General features: G+C 39.3%; 1 protein-coding gene across 1 annotated transcript in view; it reads left to right on the top strand.

Moving 5' to 3' along the window:
- The window catches only part of ENPP3 (ectonucleotide pyrophosphatase/phosphodiesterase 3), a gene marked incomplete at both ends in the record, with an annotated part of 38,527 nt that extends 35,731 nt beyond the window's left edge, over positions 1–2,796 (top strand). The window contains 2 exons of the mRNA XM_080341425.1: positions 938–1,094; positions 2,623–2,796. Of these exons, the coding sequence (XP_080197551.1) occupies positions 938–1,094; positions 2,623–2,796 (331 nt within the window). The remainder of the gene's footprint in view (positions 1–937; positions 1,095–2,622) is intronic.
- Positions 2,797–25,211: the final 22,415 nt, after the last annotated feature.

Consider the following 25,211-nt stretch of genomic DNA (forward strand, 5'->3'; position numbering starts at 1 on the left):
ATAAGAACAAACAACTTCAGTTGTTCCAAATATAGGGGAAATGCCTGGTGACAGTAAGAACGTATGTAGCAGAAAAGTGCTGGGAAATACGCACAGCTTAATCTGTCACTGGAGATGTTTTATTCAAGGCTAGACTTAATACCACATCTGTCAAAAATGGTTTGAGAATGGGAAAATCAGCTCTGCCACAAAGTACGAGGGTGGAAGGGAGGAGAGACTAGAACTTCCTTCCAGGCAGAATGCTGTAATACCCAGTCAACCACATGAAGTCTAGAGTTTGGAATAATCATGTTTTATTCGGCACAGTCAGTCTTACGAAGTAGTATAATGATTTAAGTGACAGTGTTTTGTTGGATACGGAAGATGTACAGCAAATTTGAGAAGTATTTCCCTCTTCTTAAGTTTATACACAAAAATGACCCTCTTCACGGAATAGCCAGAAAAGTGAGGCAAAGACATTTTCATTCAGATATCCTAAGCAGGTTTCTGTAGCACATAGCCACAAGTCATCATTTTGTCATTTTTTGCTGGCAAGGAACCAGAAGCTATTTTTCTTGTTACTCTTCTCCAATTCAGTTTCATGTGGTCGAAATTCTTAACGTAACAAGGGGCAAATACAATGCTCTATCTTGCCTCTTCCAGATGTAGAGATCTCTGCCTTCAGCAAAATAGAATGTGGACCCCATAAGCAATTCCGTTGATTTCAGTGAGACTGCTTGTAGGAAAAGGACTAATTAATGAATGTTTAGCCATTCATGAAACAGATAGTGAGACTCTCTATCCCATCAGGTTATTTATTTCAATCATAAAATAAATAAAGGTCATATAGTAGTGAAAGATCTATGCTAAGTTCTATATGGCATCATGGTTTTAATGGCATCAAGGGTTTTAATAATTGATTTCTAGATAAATTCCTTAATTAATGTTTGTTTTGTAGGCATGTAAACAATACAGAAATCCCTGTCCCAACACATTACTTTGTGGTTCTGACCAGCTGCAAGGACAAGTCCTATACACCACTGAACTGTTCAGGCTCCTTGGATGCTTCGTCTTTTATCATTCCTCATCGACCTGACAACTCCGAAAGCTGTGCTGTAAGTATACTTCCATGCTCCTGTGTGCCAGTGAGCTTTGTGAACTGATTCCCAGTCAGATCCAGTCATCTGGTGAATCTTTAGAAGTCTGAGTGTTTAATTAATTCATTCCTCATGAGCTGAGGGCTAAAGCGATGACTAGGAGAGCAAGAAGCTCCAGGAGTGGGAAACTAATGAGCTGATAGGAAGCAAGGAAGAAGAAAGGAGGGTTTGACAGGAGGACTTGGAAATGCTGTCACCTGAGAGTAGCCTAAAACAGCAGCACAGCTACCAGGGTAATGAGATAGCTTTATGGAAGGCTGCAGGATAAACTTACTCCAGAGGTATCAGAGAGTGTTACTTCTTTCAGTGTAGCTAGAAAGATTCCTTCAATCCTTTGTTCCACTTTATCAGCAATTAGACAGTAGCATTTAGATGGATGGTTCTGCAGTTGAAATCCGTACTTGAATTAAATAAAATCTGTGCTTACCATAACAGTGTAGATCTCATGTTTTGTAGCAAACAGAATAAATTAGCTGAGTGTATTATGTATTGTTGAGCCCGCTGAGTGTGTGTTCCATAAATTCTGGGATGAAGAAGGCTCCCTAGCTCACTCTGTGTATTACAGAATCTCCCTGCACACAAGTATAGCTGCACAGACTTGAACTGGCCCTCAAAGCAATATAATTGTGTTTATTTGGTTTATTTATAACTTTGAACTCATAACTCAGAAAGGTGCAGTCTTGTGCTGCTTAGAAACAAGTTGGGTGTCTCCCCATTTGTGGTGTGGATAATCCACAACTGCCCAGTAATTGTTTTGGTAGTTGAGAGTTGACTAAATAGGCTAAATAAACAATATGAATGAATTCGTCTTTATACTTTAGAAATTAATGTCTGTTATTTCTAAACTTTAGCAACAAATCCCAAATATCATTGCACTTTATATTAATTATATCTTGCAGTGACGTAAATTTAGTGAACCATTTGTCTCAAAAGCGGATATCAGTAACGGAAAAGCAAATTACCATCTGTTTGTAAAAAAAACTTTGTAGTAAAAGAATTGAACAAAACATTTTTGATTGATTAGTGCTTACATTTCCATTGTTTTCCTCATTTATCTAGCAATTATTATTGCTGTCCAACAAACAAGACTGAGCTGCTGTAAAGACTTTGTTCAGGTTGTCAGGTGCCTGTTATTTGGCTAGCCTGAGCACTGGGACTAGTTTATACTCTAACTAAAACTATCCTTACATGTGTGTTTAAAACGTGACAACTGTACTTTGTAGTTAGAAGTCACTCCTGCTATTTCAGCTTAATTTTGCTTCTCTGTTACTTTGAAGGTGGAGAGAGGGGACATCCATTTGAGTATGTTTAAATGAGATCCCTAAACGCCAGGCTGTAAAGGTGTCTAGGAAAACATGAAAGAAGGTTTACCAACTGGAAGCCTTTAGTCTGTCAAATCAGTACAAGCACTGGTTGTTGTGTAACCACCACCAAACAACAGAGTGCATTTTGTGTGCTTGAACATTGTTCTCATTTGTTTTGGCAGGAAAATAAGACACTTTCCGAATGGGTTGAAGAAAGAATTCAGGCTCACTCTGCACGTGTTCGGGATGTGGAGCTGCTAACTGGACTTGACTTTTACCAGGAAAGAAATGAACCCATCTCAGATATCTTACAGCTAAAAACATTTTTGCCAATATTTGAGACTGAAATTAACTGAGTATATATTAAAAAATTGTCAGTGCTTGGAAGAAAGCAAATTTAAGTGATTTAACATTTTTCCTTGCTAAGTGTGTAGGAAACATGACTACATCTCTTCTATAGGAAAACACACTTAGAGGAGCTAAATTGTTTTTTTCAGATTTGTGGTCTTTGGTCAACTGTTTTGTACCAACTGAATAAAAATTACTCAAGTAAATTAAATCATCATTGCTGAGCTAGGCTTTCAAAATGGAGAATATTATATTAGTAGTGGTTTGAAAAAAATCTGCAAAAGGAATGTGTTTCATAGAGAGATCCCAGAATTGTAAACTGCTTAGAAAATATTCCTGTAATGGAGTGGGTAAGTGAAACAGCTTGAGAGGAGTGTGTATGTTTTTCCCCCTTGTGTTTATCAGAGAGGTTACAGTTATATAATACTAGTATGTTCTGAAATGTTCTGAATTTCTCTTTCCCCACATATTAATTTACATGGAAACTGCTATATATTTAAAAAACATATTCAGGCTCCCCAAAAGTTAGTGTAGAGTAGAAGTGTCTTCTACAATTATTCCATGTGTTTTCAACTTGGGTTAATTCATTATGCTAGTAACAAGTGAAGTTAGAGTAATTGAGCTATATTCTGTACCCTTCAGACATCTTGAAGTGTTCTGAGCATGAAAAGGTAAAAGAAACACTCCAGACAGAATAATTTTGTCTGGATATTTACCTGTATTTGCAATGATTTCCGAATGCCTGGCAATACCTAAATGTTAGTGTCTATTTGTAAGTAGTTAAACCTGAGATCAGAGCAGAAAATTAGTGGTGACATCTGAAAAATAGTCAGTGTTCCTTTCCGTAGTGACTTTATACACAGAGATTCTCTGACTCGCTCTGTGCCATACGCAAATTACTATTGAGGTTTGGTAAGTGGGACAAGCCAGTGGAAATTCCCCAATTCTCCTATTACAGAAATGTCATGCGTTAATTGAGTGTTAAGCTGATTTTCTTCACTGAAAACAGTGCTAAGTGCAGGTATGAATAACAGCACACAATTGACCTTTTGTCTGATTTATAAGCATAGTGGGGGAGTTTTAAAGAAACATGTCAAATAGTTTTTCAGTCTGTAACTAATTGTGGACTGAAGGAGATATATCTGTTTAAAAAAGGAAACTTTAAAAGCCTATACAAAACAAACAAACAAACAAAACCACTACGGGACATTTTTTCCCCATGTCTTAGGTGTTCAGTGTATGTACATATACTCTAAACATAGCTCAGCAATATTTATCTTACATCAAGATGTGGGACCAGCTTGACATCAAGATTTGTAGCTTTGATTAAACGATTACACCAAATACTTGAACGTGGAATTGTATTTCACCCTGCAACACTGTGGGATCTAAGTCTGTCCATCTAAAATGGAGACTTCTGCTAAACTGCCTCAATTAAGACTACAACCGATTTTTAACTGAGTAGTAAATCATACCCAAACTCAGTCAATGAATCTACATAACATGTAATAGCTTAGGCATATAAATTGACTAGTCTAGAATCATAAAATTAATTTCAGAGATAAGAAGAAACAAACAGTTTCTTTAGAGTATAATGTTTGGTATGTCTGCATTAGCAATTTAAAGTACAACCACCTCGACTGATGTGGTGTTCTTGTGAAATGATATATTTAAATTTGAATAAACCCCTGTTTCACCAACCATGGCAGCAATACAAGCTTCAGGCCAATACTCTACTTCAATTGCAAAAGAAAATTTCTAGTGATAGGTATGCGTTCGTGAACAGTTACACGCAGGTTTGAATTATGTATATCTTTGGGTTCCTGCATGATGAAATAATGTCTTCGAGGTTTACCCAGACTTCTGAAAATTGATTTCATTCATACTCTCATACATGACAGGTACTAGACTTAAATAGCAGCAAAATTAATTCACAGTCCTCCTTCACAAGATTCTTTAATATTCTTCTTTATCAAAATGTCTTACTTCTCCCCCCCAAAAAAAGCACCCCACCCTGCTGATAAACATTGGCACCTGCTGCAGAAAGATCCCTGCCTTATCAGGCTGATAAAAACTGTATTTTTCATTCAGTATTTGTATAGTATCCAACACTAGAGGATCTTGATCACGTAGTTGGGTTTTACACAAACTTTTGTGGTAATGGAGTCTGACATTGCAGTTGCTCTGAGAAAGCAAATATGAATGTGGTTTTGCTGTAGTCATGTTTATTTTCCCTCCTATTTGTTCAGCTGTCATAATATCTAGCATTCAAAAGTGTAGTAGGTCATTTACAGATAAAGGTATGGAGATTGCATAGGAGTAACTAACTGAAAATTTTCTGTGAGTGAAGGACTTAATTTTTAGCCTTTTATTCTTCCTTCAGCAGTGATGCCTGTGTTCGTTGCAGAGTCTCCAGCTTTCCAAGTGCCAATTCTCTATGCACTATCATACACCTTCTGTCACACCCCATGACAAACTCTGCTATAAACTGCTGCTGGCAGCATTGTGTTCCCTCTTCTCCCCAGAGGCTGTAAAGTCCATTAGTTGACCTTTTGGTTTCACAGGCCTCCTTAAACCTGTTGCATTGTTTGTTACTTACAGGAACAACCACTGGAAGTTTTCTTTCCTCCAACACTAACAAGTTCAAACAGGGAGCCTAGTCATTGACTGCTTTAAAACACATCTGGATTTCTGACTGATTTGGTGGAAAACTGTGCTGTTTTCTTGCTTTCTCTTCCCTATTTACAGGAGCCAGGGCCTGCACTGGAGATTGGGAGAAATAGCCATGAAGTTGATGGACTGATGATAAGAGACAGATTTGTTTCTGTGTACCACCCTTGTATCACATAACTAAAACTGCACATGGTAGGAAGTGCAGTTCTCAAACCCTGGAGATTTATGCAAAGGAAATTAATTGATGTTCGGGCTTTAGTGACCTTATCCAAAATTTTGACAGGTTCGCAGGCTTGTACAGGTATTTTTGTTTAAATTTGAAAATAAATGTAGTGCTATCCTTTTATAAAAATAAAAAATTAAAAAGTCTTGAGAGTTTGCAAGAAAATAAACAATACTGGGTACATATGGTTGCATTAACAGTAGAGATAAAGCTGAAACTTATGCAGTTCCCTAAGACATTTTCACGGATCTTTTCCTTTTTGAAATACAGTAACTTCTGCAATTTGCATGAAGGTGGAAGAGAAGAGCTGCCTCAAACAGAATTCATGTGCCACCAAAGCTACAAACTACAGCACAGTCATTCCAAGAATGTAAAAAATTCATTTTATTTAAATAACATTGACCTGGAACATTTTAGCCACATGTGTTTCAAGACTCTTAATTGGTTGCTTTTTTTTTCATTTCAAAAGCAAAGAATACTTATTCTTCATTCAAGTTATCCAATATATAAAATTTCTGGCATGTAGAGGAGAGTAGAAGGGGAATAATTTCTATCTTGCAGTTCAAAGGCATTGAAACCCTATGTGACATTGGAAGAAGTCTGCCTGGGACACTTTCCTTACCATAGGAAATCAGGACAAAGGAAGAGTTGACTGAATGTATAATATAACATTGATTGTTTGTTTTTTTTTTTAACTCAGAAATGCTGAGAAATTCAGAAGTGAAAAGAAAGAAACAGTAAAAGTAACAACAAATAGACAACACATAGTAAAACCAGCATATGGAAAATATTTAATTTAAAAACATACTCCTCCTTTGATAACCACTCTGCTTTGTTCTGAGAACTAAGAAGTAACACTGTTTCTGAAAGTTTCAAACTTCTGTTTCCTAGGGGATGTGGATATAATTTCCCCAAATGGCAAGCCCTTTGTTTCCATGGTTTTTTATCCAGTTTTGGGACTGTAAGTGTCAAGCTGGATGTGGCAGATGCACTCAACCCACACACATACTGTACTATCAATCTGCTGACTCTAGAAGCACATGTCCCAGCTCTCATAACCACCTTATGTGTGAGAATGAAAACTGTAAATTCTGTAAAACATGATTTTCTACAGACCACTGTTGAAGCTGAGAAACTGAGCACTCCTGTAGTCATTGAAAATCTGAACTCAGGAAGATCTGGCTGTTGCCCTCTTCATGCTTCGTTGTTTTTTTTTGAGTTTTAGAGTATTAGAATTAAACCCGTAAGCAAATATGGAAATTTGGCACTACCTATAGCTATTCTTGTCTCTGTAGCAAGGCAGAGTAACAAGGAAAGAGCAGGCAAGGGAAACACAGCCTACCCACTGCTCCAGAAAACCTAACAGCCAGAGCAAGGAAAAGCTTTTTTTTAGCAGGTGCTACTGTTTCCCTAACAGCATGTCTTGGCTTTGTGAGGCTGTCACCATATAAAGCAAACTTTTTTTTTTTTTTTAATCTTAATATTTATTAGTGACTGCTGGCTTTTTGTCAGTACCTCACTGAAGGCTACCTCAAAGTTGAGTGAAGACATTTAAATAGCACAGAATACAATTGACCCCTACCTTGAACATTCTTCCTTAAGGAAAATAGTATTAATGGGTATAGAAAGGGATGGGTTTTTTTCAGATTACTTCCCCCACTGGTCCTGCAATGTTTGTACACAGGATGATGGGATTTTTCTTATGCAAAATGTGCAAATGTGCTTATAAGTACAGATTTTTTTTTCCTACGCTAACTGTGCTATTTCCATGCAGTGTGGGGAGTTCCTGCCTTTGGGTGAAGAACTGTCAATAAGGAGGCATACAAACCTCTCATGCCTCTGGACCTGATGTCTTGGTGAAAGTCAAGGTTCAGAGGTGTCCTCTTAATCAAGCAGGACTTCCCTGACCCATCATGTTTCCCCTGAGAAAGGGGAAACAAAGACTTCTCGTAGTCTGGAAGTAACAGGAAATTTGAATTCTTCCCAGTCCCTGGAGTAGGAACCAAAGAACAGAAGTGTCCTCAGAAGGATGAAAAATTGTAGGTGGAACATGATTTGGCATCAGCCAGTGTTAGGGCTTAGAACAGCTTTGGGTTTGAGATCAACCAGACGTGAAGCAGTAGGAGTCTTTTGTGAAGGACCCAAATTACTTTCGAGTATATTAAGGAGACTTGGTGACTGATGTGGCATATAAGCCAAACTACCCACTGTCCAGGAAGCTCAGCCACAGCCCGGTTTGCCTGTAGTGGCTGAAAGTTGGAAGGAGAGAAAGTGCTTCCCAAGACTGGCTGCAACAAGGGGGAGATCTCCAAATCTTACTCCATGTGAGAGAAATGTGGCTAGGGAGGACTCTGGTTTTCCAGAGGCTCTCCAAGGAAAGGCAAACTTGTAGAGCTGTGGTTGCTGTCTAGCTTGCCTCTTAGTGCTGAGTCAGATTGCTGCCTAATGGATGGAACATCTCACTAAATGCATGTGTGCTTTTGCACAAGACGAGGGACTGTAAAGAGTGGTGTTACAAGCTAAGAGGCAGGGTAGTCTCAACTGGGCAGATAGTGAACACAGTCTTTCTTTCCTACTGAAGAAGAGACTCAAGTGATATGATATTTGGCAGTAAGGAAGCCATTTCTCTGGCTGTTTGTACCTCAACATCTGATATTTACAATTACAATGACAGCAGGGGATGATTTAGAAACCACCCTCTTAAGAGAGCCATGGCTGGACAACTGGATTTTGACCACATTATGACTTCAGCAATATTAACTATTCACAAACTGATATGGCAACCATGCCAACTCCAGCTGTGCTTGCAAGGCATACAAAAAGGGCAACTGAGGGCTTTTTAATAAGTGGCGTAACTGTAGTGCCGTGTAGCTGAAAGAGAAATGAGATATTGGTTAGGCTCCACCCTTGGATAGGGGCATGATAAGCTGAAGTTAAGTTCTTTCATTTCCTTAAAACCAAAACCCTTGGCTTTTTTCCCCCCCTAATTCTTCCCTTTAGCAACCTGCATTTTTCTAAGCAGGCTTCATAGTAATTCAGGAGGATCTCCGTGTGCCTACAACGAGCACACGGGGTGTCAGACTCATTTTCACCGGGGGCCACATCAGGAGTAGTTACATTTATACAGTCCTAAAATTACTTTCAGCCCTTTGAAGGCAACCGCGAGGTTGATGTGGCCCCCGGTGAAAATGAGTCTGACACCCCTGACTTACAGCGTAAAATGGAAGAAAACCTTGAAAAGATATGGAACTTTAAGGTTAGTCTAGATGCATTTTTTAGATCCTTGTGAACATAGTGGATCTTAATACACCAAAGAAGTTTTTTATGTTTAAGCTGAATTTCCTGTGTTTCAGTTTGTGCCCATTTGCCCATTGTCTCTTGTCCTGTCCCTGGGCACCACTGAAAAGAGCCTGGCTTCATCCTCTTTGCACCCTCCCTGTAGGTAATTATACACATTGTTAGGATCCCCCTAAGCCTTCTCTTCATCAGGCTGAAAAGTCCCAGATCTCTCGGCCTTTCCTTGTAAAAGAGAAGCTCCAGTCCCTTGATCTCTGTAGTAGCCCTTCCCTGGACTTTCTCCAGCATGTCTATGTCTTTCTTGTACTGAAGGGCACAGAATGGGACCGAGCACTCCAAGTGTAGCCTCAGCAGTGCTGAACAGAGTGGAAGGATCACCTCACTCCATCTGCTGGCAATACTCCTAATGCAGCCCAGGATAACGTTGAGCTGCTTTGTCACAAGGGCATATTTCTGGCTCACGTTTAACTTGATGTCCAGTAGGACCCCTGAGTCCTTTTCTGCCAAGGTGCATTGCAGCTTCCCTGTTTGGTGTCAGCAGCAAACCTGCTGAGGGTACACTCTGCCCCAACATCTAGGTGATTAATAAAGTTGTTGAACACTGTTGGCCCCTATAGATCACTACTGACTACTCAGCAATGGGAATGCCTCAAAGGTTCAAAGGCTAATTATTGGGGTTTTTTTTCAAGAATGTTTTTTGAAGCAAGTAGTTTTATTTACTGCTATGAAATTATCTTAGTGGCAGAATACAAGCCTGTTATTCTGTAGGCAGGATAAAAGAGTTTTCTCAGAAGTCCTGCACTTCAGATGTGCCAGACTTTTTTTGTATGAGCATCTTAACACTCATTGGCACAGATGGACACTATCAGTAAGCTGTAGATATGAAACACTCAGTTTGATCAACCCAAAAAACTTTTTCATAATGAGTATGGGAACTAGCAATCTTTCTTCCTTCTCTTAGTATGGTATACAGGACATGCCACAGAATTGTCTCTTGAATCTCAGGAGTAACAAACTCTCCAGGGTAAGAAAGAGGACTGATAAGGAATGGCTGAGAAAAAGTATTTTGGAAAGGAATGCTCTTTTTGCTTTGCAGGCAAGCCAGTGAATGTAATTTCCATCTATTCAGTTGTTCTGGTTTGGATTGTTTTTCCCCATTGCTATTTGTTTTCAGGAGAAAAGCTGATAGATTTGTGTCTAAATGCCAAAACAACAGCTGTGAATACCATTTCTATAATTTCTAGAACATTTGACGGATATTCCCATCAGCCAAGAATGCAAAACATGCTTCAGAAATGATAGTTGATTTTAATCACTCCTTATTAATTTATCCTCCATTTTAGGCAAAAGGATGCCTTTTTTGTACCTGGGAGCACCTTTTACTGCAGCAGAAGATTCCGAAGAGATTAGTTTTCAGCTCTCCTTTCCATTCTTCCCTAAGGGGCATTGTCTACATATTTTAATCTCACCAGTTTACATTCTTCTAAATTTTTTTGTTAGATTACAGATGCTGGACATCTCCCTAGCACCGTTAAGCATTTCAGATCAGTCTTCAGTTACAAGAAGGAAGAAGAGCATAAAAAACCCACTGTTTGAATGCACTCAAAAGTAGAATATTCAAGTTTTTGCTCCTTGGCATTTTTAAAAGCTTAATTGCAGACCCATGGGAAAGGTGAGTTCAAACTGTTGGTTATTCTAATTCTTTCCACAGACTGAGAAATCTTGCCTCATTTCCTTTCCTCAGTTATGAGTTAGATCATATTTTATGTGGTATGTGACTTAATTTTGTGAGTAGTACATGGTTTTGGAGACAGTCTAGCTGCATAGGTTTAGGAAATGCACATCATATGATCTCGTATTTGTTTTAGTAAATTTTTATTTATGAACATTGCCAACAGCTTTCAGGCTCTGTTTGTCATATTGAACATGCTTCTGGTGGTTTGGCAGCAAATAATTCCCTACAATTCTGGTTCCTAAAAGGGTTGTTAGATGGAGTTGCAGCAAACAGGACACTGTCTTGTGGGAAAGTGGAGGAATGAGAAAATAGAAGGAGATAGCAGTGAGGCATGTTTCAAAAAGGACTGGTAACATTTCTCTAGAAGACTGTGGGTTCTGGAGGGCACAAGGACTGGCCGGTGACCCCACTCTGTAGTTCACCAACAACACTGGGTATTAGGAGCAATCGCATCAGTGCATAATTTTTGTGCAGTGTGTCACTGGCTGTATCTGCTGTCCAACATCTTCTTTTCCTGTGGTTCCTACTTATCGTTTTGCTTACTCCACTGTGGCTCTTTTTCTCTTCCTAGCATGTCATGTTTCTCCCCTGCACCATTGGCTCAATGTGACCTTTGGCTTCTCCAGCTGTTCCCACTTGCAATGAAAAGAGTCCCCATTCCTTTCTTCAACTAGGCCTTTATCATTTGGCCCAACTGTGCATATTCCCTAAACAATTAATTGGGAATAAAACCAGTAAACTAGCTCACTGCTCTGTCTTTGGGACTGTGATCACTGCCACCTGTGCTTTCTCAGACCAGGAATCATGCTCCTTCTGCAACATAGGACCTTCAGAAATCTTAGTGTAAAAGTGATGAATTTAGTAATTAAAATCATATGGCTTCTTCCAAAGGAATAGGGTGAGCTGTGAGAAGTCCAGAAATAAGCATTTTCAATAGCAAAAGACTAAGATCTTATTATAACATGTACATAGTTATAACTGTCCTCTGAGGTACCAATTTCTTTTAGTGTATTGGTGTAAGCACCCTTGGATAGAAAGTTTCAGTTAGTCTGAATGACTTGTGCATGAGAAGTTACAAGCAGACATAATTGTATGAGAAATGCTGTAAAACTGTATGGATTACAGAAGTATATCTAGCCTTTCTTTCAAAATCTTCCTCACATGTAAAAAGTTTAAGAGCAAAAATGCAGTGGAAATGTTGTCAGGGGTACTACCAAAAAATTCTAGTTATTAAAAGCTACCAAATGTTCAAAGATGTCTATAAAAACAATGTGGAAGCTTTCTAGAAATAGAAATAAAAGGAGAAAAAAAGTTTTTTGCATTTCACACAAAGACAAGCAGTGTATAGTTCAAAGTAAGAGGCTGAACTTGTTGTCTGCTGTGAGTGCAGTTATGGAAAGCTCCCTCCTTTACCATTGTGAACAACCTAATATGACCAGGGGCAGATTTGTGTGATATTGCTTGACAAGTTTCCTGACTGATTGCTCTAAGAAACTGGTTCTGGTGAAACACAGTTGATGAATGATATCAAGTCAAAAGGGAAGTTACCTAACTGATTTCTGGAACTTTATGAAACCTGCTGTAACAGACTGTATTTCTCATAAGGATTGTTTTTCTATTTTCTATGGTACGTTTCTATACTGTGATTAATGCAGAATAACTGCAGAGAAAAATGGCACTCACAAACTTTGTATGTTCTGGCTAAAGCTTCTTCTTTATGAATCACTGAATCCACAGTCTACTTGTCCAACAAAACTGCACAGCATTCTGGACAGCTATGGCATGGGATAATGACATATGGGACATGACACGCCAGTGTGGTGTTCATGCTCAGGGATTTTTCCATGTGACATGTGGGTTTTTTACAGAGGTTTGAGGTTAAACTGAAGAAAACAATTATTTCCTCCTGGTCTCTGATAATCCATCTGTTTTTTTAAGTACTTGGTGTCATTTGTGAACTGCTGTTAACTTCTACATATCACTTTGAACAAAAAAGAGGTGTTCCACATGTATTGGTGTTTATATAGCCATGTAGGTTTGATCGGACTGAGCGAGAACTGCAATGATGCCCTCATGGCCAAGTAAAGAAGAAGAAACAAAGAATTGTGTAATTTCTTATTTAGATACAAATTCTGAGTGGTTTCACATATAGCTGCTTACAGGTTTGGCCAGCTCAGACTAGATGATACAAGGATTAACTTGTATACCCAAAATGACCATCACTGGCAGTAAACTTCCAGAAAAGTGGTTTTAGTCATCCTGAATCCTGCAGAGAGTACACCCAGAGCTGCAGCAGCCTCTTGCCTAACCAAAAAGCTTTTTTCAAAGTGAAAAAGTATATGACTGTCACTGGAGGCACCTCCCCACCTTGAATTGCTGGTTGTCAGTAGCTAAGCAGCTTGTTAAATCCATGGTCTCCAATAGTGGTAGTTGTAGGTAGAGACAAAGTAGAGCTGAGGTAAGGCTGGCTAATGCACATTGATGATACATTTTTGTTGCTGTTTAGTACATGAAGAGGACTTTGAACTCTAAAGGAACATTGTAATTCCAGTTACTGAAGAGGTGATTTCAGCTGGGAGCAGGAGAAAAGGAAGGCTCCTGCTATGATACGGAAAATGAAGTGCCTATATTCTTACCTACTTTAGACTGACTCTTCTCAAACAATAAGAGATTTTGAAAGTTTGTCTTGTTTACTGAAGCAAATCCAAAACCTGAGAGGAGATATACCACTCTTTCTAGCTGTATTGCTAAGAGTGATAGTAGCGATTAACAGCAGAGAAATTTTAAAAGGGCTATCTGTGGTATAGAACAATGTTGGCACCAAATAATTGTAAGTGTATATAAATTTGCTAGCAGTAGATTCCAGCTGGAAATCAGGAGACGAATTGTCACCAGTAAGCTTCTGGAACAGCTACTCAAGGGAAATTGCAAGGGATAAACAAAAATACTTTTAAGAAAGAGCTTGGTCAACCGGTGAATCAGCCTGAATTACACAGTTAGTCATGATAACAGGGAACTGCCTCAGTGACTCAACTGGATCTGTATTCTTTGCCTTAATGAATAATGATTAAATGGGAAAAAAAAAAATCATTTTTACCATAGAAAGGTAATGCAAGATCTGTTTGATTAAGACAGTGCTCAAGGATACTTAATGGAGATTAACACCAAAAGTCCTCATGGCCAGAAACTTGGGCAACTTACCTGGGTTTATTGCAATTTAAACACAAAGTATGTGTGTTGCCAGGATTTGTATGAGCACTGCTCATACTGCCTTTTCAGCAGTCTTAGCTCTCGCTCTGCTTGCACTGCCAGTGAATCATCTGCCTGAAGACAGGAAAACTCTTTCCTACTTGCTTTACTTCCAGCTGTGTTTGTGAGGTTGGGACATACGCGTGTGGATGACTGAAGGAAAAGGTGGTGCAGAGGTGGAGGAGTCCTTTATTCTGAGGGTGGAGTTGTAATGCAACTCATCAATACCTCTTTCCTGTATTATCTTAATTGACTGTTTTGCACAGCATCTGCAAGAATGTGCAAGAGAACACCTTTCTGAAATGTAACAACAGGAGATGTCATGCTGAGCCAGAAAATTTCTGTACAAAGTGCCTTTGACTAGGTAGGGAAAATAGGGCATGGACAGAGTTGGTCAGAAAAAGCTTAATAAAACTTAGTTGGGGTTTGGGTATTTTTTTGGTATGAATTAGTCAGCTCACTGAAATGAAATAGTTTTGCAGAATCTGAATTTGCTTTCAGTGGTGTCCCAACACAACATTGTCAGCCAAACAGTTTTTAGAACGAGGTTAGATGCCAAGATATCATGTCCATGATTTTTTTTCAGGTTTCTCCTGAGCTGACAAACAACCTGAACTCATTAAGTCCTGGCTGACAGCCATGTTGCTCCATTGACAGCGAAGTTGACAAAATCCACAGTTGGAGCAGCTTGCAGGCACGAGCTTGATATTGGATTTTGTACAACTTGAGTGTCTTAACAACCAATCTGCTACTTGTTTTGTTGCCTTTCTGTCTGACTAGTCTCCCCATCTGAAGGGTGGCTATGACCTGGTGCAGAATGTGAGAGTTTCTGAAGTCCCCAAAATTCCCCAAGGACAGGAGATATTTTCCAGCACAGCATTTCTGCCATGACTCTCCTCTCCAGCACATCCAAAACTCATGCTGTTGTCTTTTCTTTCTTTGCCAAAATCCTATTCCAACTCCTCATAAGAAAAAGATACGTGAATTTTAGTTGGAACATATACAGAGACTGGGGCAAGATAGCCTGGCTAAAAAGAGCCCAGACACATGACCAAGAATGTGGTAGTTACTGGATCTGCTCAGAAGCTTTCATTGCAGAGAAGCTGCCTTGCAGGTCATTCCCATTTATATCCACTGAAAGCAGTCAGGCAGAAGATGGAGAAGAAATGCAGGAGGCCAAAGGCAATAAAATATATTAAATCCTCTAGATGTGAGAGTTGATTTAGTGAGTGACTATTGTTTTGAATACAGGATGCAGCTGTTGATCACTATTCATCAGTATCATTTTTTTTTGTTAGTGACAGAAGACTACTCAGCTGTTATCCTAGGAGGCTGGACAGTGGACTGTTTTATAGTTTGCAGGCTTCCAGAGTAGTTGAAAAGAAATTATTCTACCTTTCTGCTCACCTTTCAGTTATCTAGAGGACACACAATGTATAAGATAAATACTAATGGCTGAGAAATAACCTCAGAAAGAAGATCAGAGGGAAATCTGTTTATATGCTTGAGCTGATGCGTGAGCTAAAACTGATAGGCTAGGGCTCTGGATTTTTATACCATAAAGGGCAAGAATGAGCAGATTTACTGCCTTGTAGCTTTTATAAAAAGTTTATTCCAAATTCTTCTCGTGTAAGCCTTGTAAGGATTCAGTATTTATGTAGTTTATAGGGTACAATTAATGCTTACTTATCTCCGCTCTTCACATAAAACTTCTAAAAGGATAGATGTCTGGCATGTACTTTGAGACTTTAAGCTCACACACAGAAAGGAGTACAGTAACATTTTCCTTGCCTGCTTAAAACCCATTCCATTAATCTTCCAATACTCGGTGGAGAAACTAAATGATAATATTTGCTAACATGTTGGCTTTTGTTTATAAACAAAGTACAGACTGAATGCAGTACAAGGGCAGTGGCACTGTTGAGACTTGCCATCAGTGTTTGGGATTCATCCCACCTTATTATCTGGTGCCAATTGACTAGTTCATTTTTGGGACTGGTGGTTCTGGTGAGAGACCAGGCCATGACAGGAGCCTCACATGTTGATCCTGTGCAAGTAGGCTTTCTTATCAGGTCAGTCTTCCTGATCAATCTCAGAGCTGTTGAATTGGATTTCCTCATGTTAGAGAGATGCACGTCATGGAAAGAGACAGGCTTGGAGCTCCTGTACTATAAATTGTGCTAGTAAAGAGCACTGTGACAAAAGCCAGAGGAAATATCTCTGTGAGGCATCAGGAGAAGAAACTATGGTTTGTCTACGTGGGTAAATAGTCTGTGTTGTTTCTGTAGAAAACCTAATCTGCATTTATAGAATCCTCTTAGACACTCCCATTGCTCTCTAAGAATGCCAAGAAGAACATGGAGCCATGCCCAAAGTTTTCCTTGTTTCATAATTTCTTGTACGTGCTCTGAAAGCCCATGGGGCATTGTGGATTGCTAAACCAGAAAAATACGGGCAATGACTTCTGATAGTCAGTTAAATCACATAATTATTTCATCTTAAGAAATTTCTTGCCCTACCCCTCTCCTCCATGGAGAATAATTCAAAGTAAACTCTTGACCTTTTTCTAAAAGGCTATATTAAAAACATGATTTTAGTTTCAAAATATAAGATCTTATGTAGCTGTTTGATTAACAGTTCTAACCATGTGTCACAGGGCATTGCTATGAGTCAACTTGCTGTCAATAAATACTAATATGATTATTAACACTTAACAAGTCTAAAGGTGCAACTATCAAAGAAGTGCCTTAGCACAAATGCTTTACCATCGTCAAAATGTCAGCTATCACTATTGTTCAGATGTTTTCTCTGCAAATTATGCTGCAATTAAGAAGATAAGAGTGACTAAGTACAACAACCCCTGGAGAGTTAACACCCTGAAAGTGTTATAAGAAGATACATTCCAAAGATAAGTAGTTCTTCAGAAGCTTAAATGGCCTGTCTGAGACAAAGTGATTTACCAATAACTTGTAAACTATGTGGCTAAGATATCTGGTACATAGAGCTCTTGGAACTTTCCATGAAAAAGGAACCCAAGGCAAAAATAAACAGTCACTAAAAATACACCATATTTCTTTCTGGGGTGAGGGTAAGATGTCTTTTAGACACCACTAACACCCTGGTTGAGTCAATTCAACCTCCCTCAAAGTACATAATTGGCTTTGCTTGAACATTTAGTTTTTAAATGGTGACAGTCTAAAGAAATATCCCTACAAGAGCTGATGAGAAAAATGAGGTTTTTTTCTTCATATCTTCTTACAAAAAGACAAATGAATAGAAAAATTAATAGAAGAAAAGAACTTTTAAGCTTTACTCTGAAGGAACACCTTGTCAGGCAAATTTCATACACCTGTCTTTTGAGCTATTTTCCTTTTTTCCAGTTTCTTAATCCTAGCAGGAAGAGCTCATATGAGAAGGCAACACTTACACAGAGGTTGCACATTACATATCCTACAGTCAGTGATGATTAGCCAAGATTTGCTGGGTAATACAGACTTTCTCATAAGTGATGAACTGCTGAGAAACTGGTGACAAACAAGTTGAGGCAAAAGAAGCCAATACAGAATGAGTAAATCTGTCTCTGACATCTGAAGATAATCTGGTTGTGGCCTGTCCATATGAAGGTATTGCTGATTTATTTTAATGTAGACATCAGCTCCTCAGAAGATTCATTTGCAAATTAAGCTGGAACAAAGAGTGGATTGAGTAATGAACAGGCTTAGAGCCTGCTGCCTGAAATAACTCATGCAGGCTTGGAGTCAGCAGAGGAGTGGATGCTCTGTTTCTAAAGGACCTGCTTTTTGATATTCTATTTCCTGAATGGATTCAAGAGTATTGCCTTCCAGTTCTTTTACCAGCCACAGGAAGTTGTGAAAGGAGAACAGCAGAGACTGGAAGACCTAAGTTTTTAGTATTCCTTTTATACTGATTGTGGAGCCAGTATTGACTAACTTACCGTGTGTCCCTTTAGGACTGGTTTAGTACATGTTCCCTAGATGGGGTCTGTCAGCCTCGCCTTCAGACTTCCGCCATCTCTTTGCCCACCACCAACATAATGACTCATAACAACATACTCAAATTCTGCTCTAAAAGTGCGGGAGTGGGTTGAGCTTGAATGGCAAGATATTCTGTGTGATCTTCTGGACTCCAGAAGATCATTCCTAGGGCACCTTGAATCAAACTTGGAAGAATGCACTTCCTGGTAGTCAGACTGCAGTCTGAATTAGCTATTGTTCTGGTTGCCTAGCTCTGGTGAATCTCTGAACAGTCTTTTAAAATGCCTGGATCTAGATCTGATCATAAAGTGGCAGGGATTCAGTAGTAGGCACCCTGCTAGAGACTTCATGTTGGTTCTCAGAAAAATGGGTAGGTGCAACACCCACTGTGTTCTTGAGAGGTCATCCTGAAAGATTTTTGGGTTTTTTTGACAATTATTTGAACATATATTGTTTCCCTTTCCTAGTGGACTTCTTGCCTGGGTCATGTCCCAGAAAACGGTTTCATTTCATCACTCTGAAGCAGTTTTAACAGAAGCAATATTGTGCATCCTCTTGTACTTTTATAAATATTTCTAAAGATCTGTTTTCATAAAAGCAGAGCATGGGGCTCAAAAATAATAATACTAAAATGTTCTCCTGGAAATTCCCTGAGTAGTTTTTTGTTGTGGGAGTCTAAGAGGAAGTGTTCCGGGTTAGCTGGGTGTCAGGGCAGAGCTGAAGACTCTGGAGCTGAAGGAGGATTGGGGTGAGCTCAGGTGGTGGTCACATCCATTCAAACTGTTTGGAGATGAGAGTGTGGGCATTTCCTACCAGAAGACAGGACTTCCCTGCTTGGTGAATTTTTCTGTATGTGCGTGCTCACATCAAGCCAGAAGAAGCACAGGAGCAGAATGAGTGAGCAGGAGATGTGCCCAGTGAGGAACTCAGACATCAGCTGACGTGGCAGTGCAAGGACAGGCATTTATTCCTGACAGCAGTAACATGCAAAACTCTAATGTGAGATAGTTGTTTCCATTGGAAAAGAGTTAAAGTCCTCCTGAGAAAACATGATTCTCGTCATCTTACTCAGAGATTATTAGAGAACTCTCAAATTCATGGTTGATTAAAATTCATATACAGATACTGTTCTTTAATAGTGTTTAAGCTTTCAAAAGTGTTTGCACACAGACCTCTCAGGATTGCAAAACCAGATATCCGGTGAAGACTGTGATGGTCAAGACTCCAGAAACATGGGAGTATTTGTTGTTGTTGTTACTCTCAAACACAGAAGTGCTACAGCTATTCAAATTACCTGGAGGCTTTATGGACATCCTTTTATGGAGAGGAAATTTGATCCAAAGAGCAAAGCATTTTAAATAGGTGTTTTGCTCTATGGAATGTGATTCTCTCCTAAACTTAAAATGCTTGCATACACAGCACTGAAATTCAGATGAATGAGAAACAGCATCTGCAGCATTAAACCCCAAAGACACAATTTCCCCGTTCTTTCCCCACAGGTGCTCCTCTCCCTCCCTTCTGGAGATCTTTGAGTTTTATCTGTTGAGTTTTCCAGTTGATCTTAATGTTATATTTGTAAAGTATAATGTTAATGTTAGCGATGTTAAATGTTTAAACTCCTGTTTTATACCTTCATTTGTTTTTTTTCTAAAGGAATAGCAAAGGGTACTTCTCTCATTATTTGTGCACATAGTATTTTATTTCTTGTGGATTTTATTGAGTAATATCATATTTTACAATACCAGATGTTTCCTTAAATGTGCAACAAATTCCTGGATCATTTGTGGTCTGTTAAAACACTGGAAGAAACAAAACAACTTGCATTGTGAAAACTGCAACAATTTTTTTTTTTCAAGATAATTCAGTGCAGCCAGTCTTAAAGTATCATTCTGGGTACTTTTCAAAAGTAAAGATATTTTCCAGGATCTTGTTTTGATGACATTTGAGTATGTTTCTATGAAATAGGTGTTGTTGCAGCAGTGAAATACAAACTTGGCATTCCATGCAGGTAGTGAATGTCAATGCCTGTAGCTGTTAAAAAGGAGACACGCAGCATCTGAATGGTAATGCCACTATACAGGGCATTTTCTCAAATTACATTGACCTACATATTTTACATTATGACAATAGATACTAAAATTCAAAGAGGTATTTCTTCAGGCACCAAGATTTAAACCACAAAACTTCCTACTGTACACTGGGGTAGATGCTAAAAGTGCATATGTGTTCAAAAAGTTATTAAACATGATCAAAAATTATTTCAAACAGTATTTAGCAAAACACCTCCCCTCTGGCTCAAAAATCTTCTCAGCTGCAGATCTCTGACTGCTGTTTAACATGATCTAATACACCAGATGTTGTACTCTTAGGCATGAAATAAAGGTGGATTTCAAAACTATTTACATAATTTACTTAATTTAGAAATACAAAACTGTCTGGAGCTGCAGGATGTGTATTCCTAAATTCTTTAGGCATTTTTTCAAATATCTGCCCCCAGTTGACCATTTATTTTGAAAGACTTCCCCCTTCTCCATCACTGTTTGCACTGAAACTTGTTCACTCTGAGTTGTCAAAAACCAATGAGTTGTAAGGGGATTTCTCATTGTGATCTAGGGTGGTGAGGCTGGGCCCTAGGAATATATCTAACAGATTCAGAGGAGAGTTAGTTGATGTAATTTCACAGAGGTCTTTCTATATAGGTCACCTTCTGGATCACCAACTTTTTACATACGTCTTAGAAGAAATTTGTTTTGAGGCAGCAAGTGACAGAGGAGTTGGTTGTAGCATGTCTATATTGTGCAGAGACCAACATGGATGAGAACACAAGCACACCTTCTGTTTATTTATCTAGGTTAAATTGTAACACAGTATTTAACCTGCGAAAGAATGTTTTAGCTTCTTTAAATCACCAGCTAGCTGCAGTGGATGTTACATTGCCTACATTATTGCTTTATTCTGGACTCCTTTCAAATTGGTAAGCGCTGCTTTTAATCTAACTAGAAGCAGCGCTGAATGAACTCTTCAGGTCTTCAAGAAACCACTGGATTAGTGTTGTGGTTTAACTCTAGCTGGCAACTAAGCCCCACGCAGCCGCTCACTTACTTTCCCTTGGTGGGATGGGGGGAGGAGTCAGAAGAATAAAATGAGAAAACTTGTGGGTTGAGATGAAGACCATTTGATAGGCAAAGCAAAAGCTATGCACAGAAGCAAAGAAAAAGAAAGAATTAATTCACTACTGCCCATGGGCAGGCAGGTGTTCAGACATCTCCAGGACAGCCAGGCTCCACCAACTGTAATGGTTACTGGGGAAGACAAACACTGTAACTCCAAATGTCCTCTGCTTCCTTCTTCTTCCCTAGCTTTTATACTGAGCATGACACTAATGGTAGGGAATACACCTTTGACCAGCCTGGATGTCAATCTAGGTGCTGTCCTGTTATGCTCCCTCCCATATTCTATGTGCACTGGCAGCTAAAAGTTGAAAAATGTCTTGGTCTCCTTGGCAACAGCAAAAATATCAGTGAGTTATCAACGTTATTCTCATTCCAAATCCAAAACACAGCACCACACCAGTTACTAGGAAGAAAATTAGCTCTATTACAGCTGAAACCAGAACAACTGGAGCAAAATTAACAGATTCTAGAATGAGCTGTTATAAAGGACTAACTAAGCCACTTTTTTCCTGACAAAGAGACATCTTGATGGAAAGTTCAGAATCCAAGCCTTGCAATGTGTGTCTTGAAACTTTACCTTGCTCTTGTGTCTTGAATCTTTGCTCAGCTATGTACTATCCCTTGATGCTGGTTTTACAGATATAAATCTAAAAAACACAGTTCACTCTACATGGTTTTATGTGCCCATAAATGCCATGGGATTTCTGACTTCATTTTAGGCATTCCTGTCAGACACAATAGAACAGTTTCAGACATACCTCCAGTTTCACTTGTCCATTTTACTAAGGACTTCTTTCATTTTTGTAAAGTTTTAGACATACTTTGCTCAACAAAACTCCTTATATGGATATTTCAAAAACTAAGGTAATTGCTAATTTTTCATTGATTTTTAGAAGAGTTTACAATGCAGCTCTCATGCAACAATTCCAGAGAAGTCCTCATAGGAGGAGCCAAGAGACAGAGGTTCATTAGCTCCCTTGAGGTGAAGAGTCCAGTGTTACACTAAGCAGCAATGTTCCTTAACAAGCAGCTTCAGGCTTTTAGTCTGGAGCTTCTGGCCTTTTTTTATGGCTATAGAAATTTTGCTGAGCACTGGAGACAATGCAACATGAAATAGTTGCCACAACCACCAACCACTGAGAGAAGATTTATGCTGCAATTTAAGGGTCAAGACCCAGCCAGCCTGGAGCGGATTATCACAGGCAGCCTCGCAGGATGGTGCTCCTCTGCCTGCAAACTCAGCCTGTCTCCCTGCTGCAAGAGCAGCAAGGGGCTCCACACTGGCTGGAGTGAGTGGACAGTCCACTCACGCAACAAGGTGCAGTTGACACCCTCTGTCGCTAGCCCATAGTTCCTATTGGTGCCATAGCCACCTGACAAACTGGGGTCAGATGAGGGTTATGCGCGTACTTGGTGTTTGCTCTGGTCTTTCTAAGAAACAGACATTTGGTGGAGATTTTATTGAGATTAAAAAAACGTAAGTCACAAGTGCCACAAGCCTTGAGATGCAGCAGTGTGGAAAACTCCGTATGTTTACCTTTCTCTCCTATTATATAATTTATGTTCATTTGTCTTCCCTGAATCCACTATCAGCTGAACGAGAAATTAAAATTTATAATCTCTGATGACTCTCTTTACAGATAAGGTCTGGAAACACAGCTGGTGTTCACGCTGTTGTCCCTTGACAGTTGGTGAGGCAGCTTGTTTCAGTCACAGCTGGACCTGGCAGCAGCCCTGGCTTCCTCACAGCCTTCCTGGTCTCTGTTGAAATAGCCACAGCCAACCCTTTGGAATTTGGATTTGCAAACTCAGTAACCCATGCACTTAATTCATTGCAAAATGATTGCTTTTGTCACGGATTTGTTAAAATGGTATTGACTGCTATTTAACAATTTCCTCCCAAAGAGATCAAGCAGCTGTAGATTTCTGAAGGTTTAACATTGGAAATGTTTCATCTCTTTTTGTCAGTATTTGACAGAAAAGACTTTTAATCTGATTTCTTCAGCATAAAATCTTAGTCCTTTCTGGTTTTCCGTTCTTCTCTTGTCTAGAGTAGCTTGACACTCTGTCAGTCAGCTGAAATGAGTGTACTTCTCACTGGTAGCCTTATTATTTTCCACACTGGTTAATTATTATCCACAGTTAGCCTGAAGCACCTTAACTCTTTATATTGACACAGAAAGAAATGATAAAATTGAAGGTGTTTCATGACTACTTGCACATAGGGAAGTAACTGTTAGTGAATAGTTACTGAACGAACAACTCAGAAGTTAGTTCCAGCTGCAGAATATCCTTTCTTTCTATGGAAAAAGAGATACATTTTTGTCTGCAATCTAGTTATTAACAAATTCCATTGAATCATCAGTACACAGCATGTACTATTCAAACTTTTGACTGGATGACTTACACAAGGAAGGTAATTAATTTTAAGAATAAGTCAAGTAGAAATCAGAAAACATATTTCTACATATGAAAACATGAAAATGAAAAATTAAGTTTTCATTATTTGTAAAACCAAACCAAACGAAATCAAACACCTGAAAGCTTTTAATTTTCTCTGATTTTTTTTCTTTTGGGGGGCAGGCAGAAGGCATTTTCTTTTCTGCCAGTGTGACTGAAAACAGAAAGACAGGTAATATTTTAACTTAAAACCATGTAATTGCACTGCCTTTTCATTTTGGGGGGAAAAAAAAAGTGAGGTTGTTACTGCCCCTCATTGTGTTGGTTATTAAAACCACATTAACTAAAACCAACCAACCAAAGCAAAAAACCCCAAAACCAAAATATCATCAAAACCAATTTGGCTATGTCAGTTTTTATGAGTGTTCTAAAATTATCAGGCAATCAGTGTTCAATTTACAGTTTTGTAATAGTTCAAAGGTCAAAATCCTTGAACATATAATAAGTTGGCTGCTCAGCTGGACAGTTGTTTGAAATGCCGCATTAATGGAATAAAGGAGACTCTTACTGTAGGCTTAAGAGCTTAGTTCTCACAGTCTCTTGCCTTTTTATTTTCTTTGCACTCAAGTGAAATATTAGTGTAGAACTTCTCAAGACTGCATCTATGGAACTTCATCAGATGACAGCAGGGATATGCAGGCAGCTCTGCAGTAACCTTCAACATGCTGTGAGCTGCAGCAGCACTACAGACCAGCAGTTATAGAAATGCTGTATGTTTACAATTATTTTTAAAGGAAAATTGCAGTGGCAGCTTGACTGTGCAACTCAGCTGAAATAGAAAACAGAGCAACCACATTTTGACAGGGATCAAAATCATTTCCAAAGGAAATTTTCATTTCATTGTAGCTATATTACAGAAAAGATAGATTTTCCCAGAAACTATGGAAGTGTCACTCTTTTCTGAGTACATTGACAGCTAAAATAAATCTGCCATAGACTCCTAAAACTCGAGGAAATAAAAATCATTGTCACCTTAGAACTAAAAGTCTAATGTCAATATACATCTTATAATAATTTAAGAGATAATGGAAAATTAGATTCTTTTAGGAAGTTTAAGCATACTTTGTAAGTCTCGATGCTACTGAACACTCTTACATCTCTCAGAGAAACGGTGAGTAACACATTCCCTGGAGCTAGCAGGTGTAAGGTACACTCAGGCCCCACAGTAACACTTGTACCACACACACTGACCCAACTGGCTTTCCTCACAAGCAGACAGAGTCGGTAAAAATGCCAACAGCGCTTCTCATCCTTGCCAAAGAGTGGGGCTGAATTTAGTGAGAATAAGTGCGAAGCGATAACGTGGAGCAACATGGTGTCTGTCTAAATACAAGACCCAGAACGGTACCCAACTACGAATTTCATCCTTGTGCCACTACACTCCCTGAGCACGGTCTGGAGGCAGTGAGCTCAAAGTCACCCCGAACGACGAGAAACGTCCCCTAGAAGCGCACTGAAGCCTCTGGCTGAGCTCCTGCTCCGGTTGTGCGGGTACCGGGCTGGCCCGATGCCCCGTGTGCGGGTTTCCGTGGGCGTGAGGGGTGAAGCCTGGCAGGCGCGGAGAGAAGCACCTTCAGCCTGCGGAGGAGCCCGGCCGCCGGCAAGCCCAGCTGCGGTG

Source organism: Nesoenas mayeri (assembly GCF_963082525.1).
Source record: "Nesoenas mayeri genome assembly, chromosome: 3".
Lineage (NCBI taxonomy): Eukaryota > Metazoa > Chordata > Aves > Columbiformes > Columbidae > Nesoenas > Nesoenas mayeri.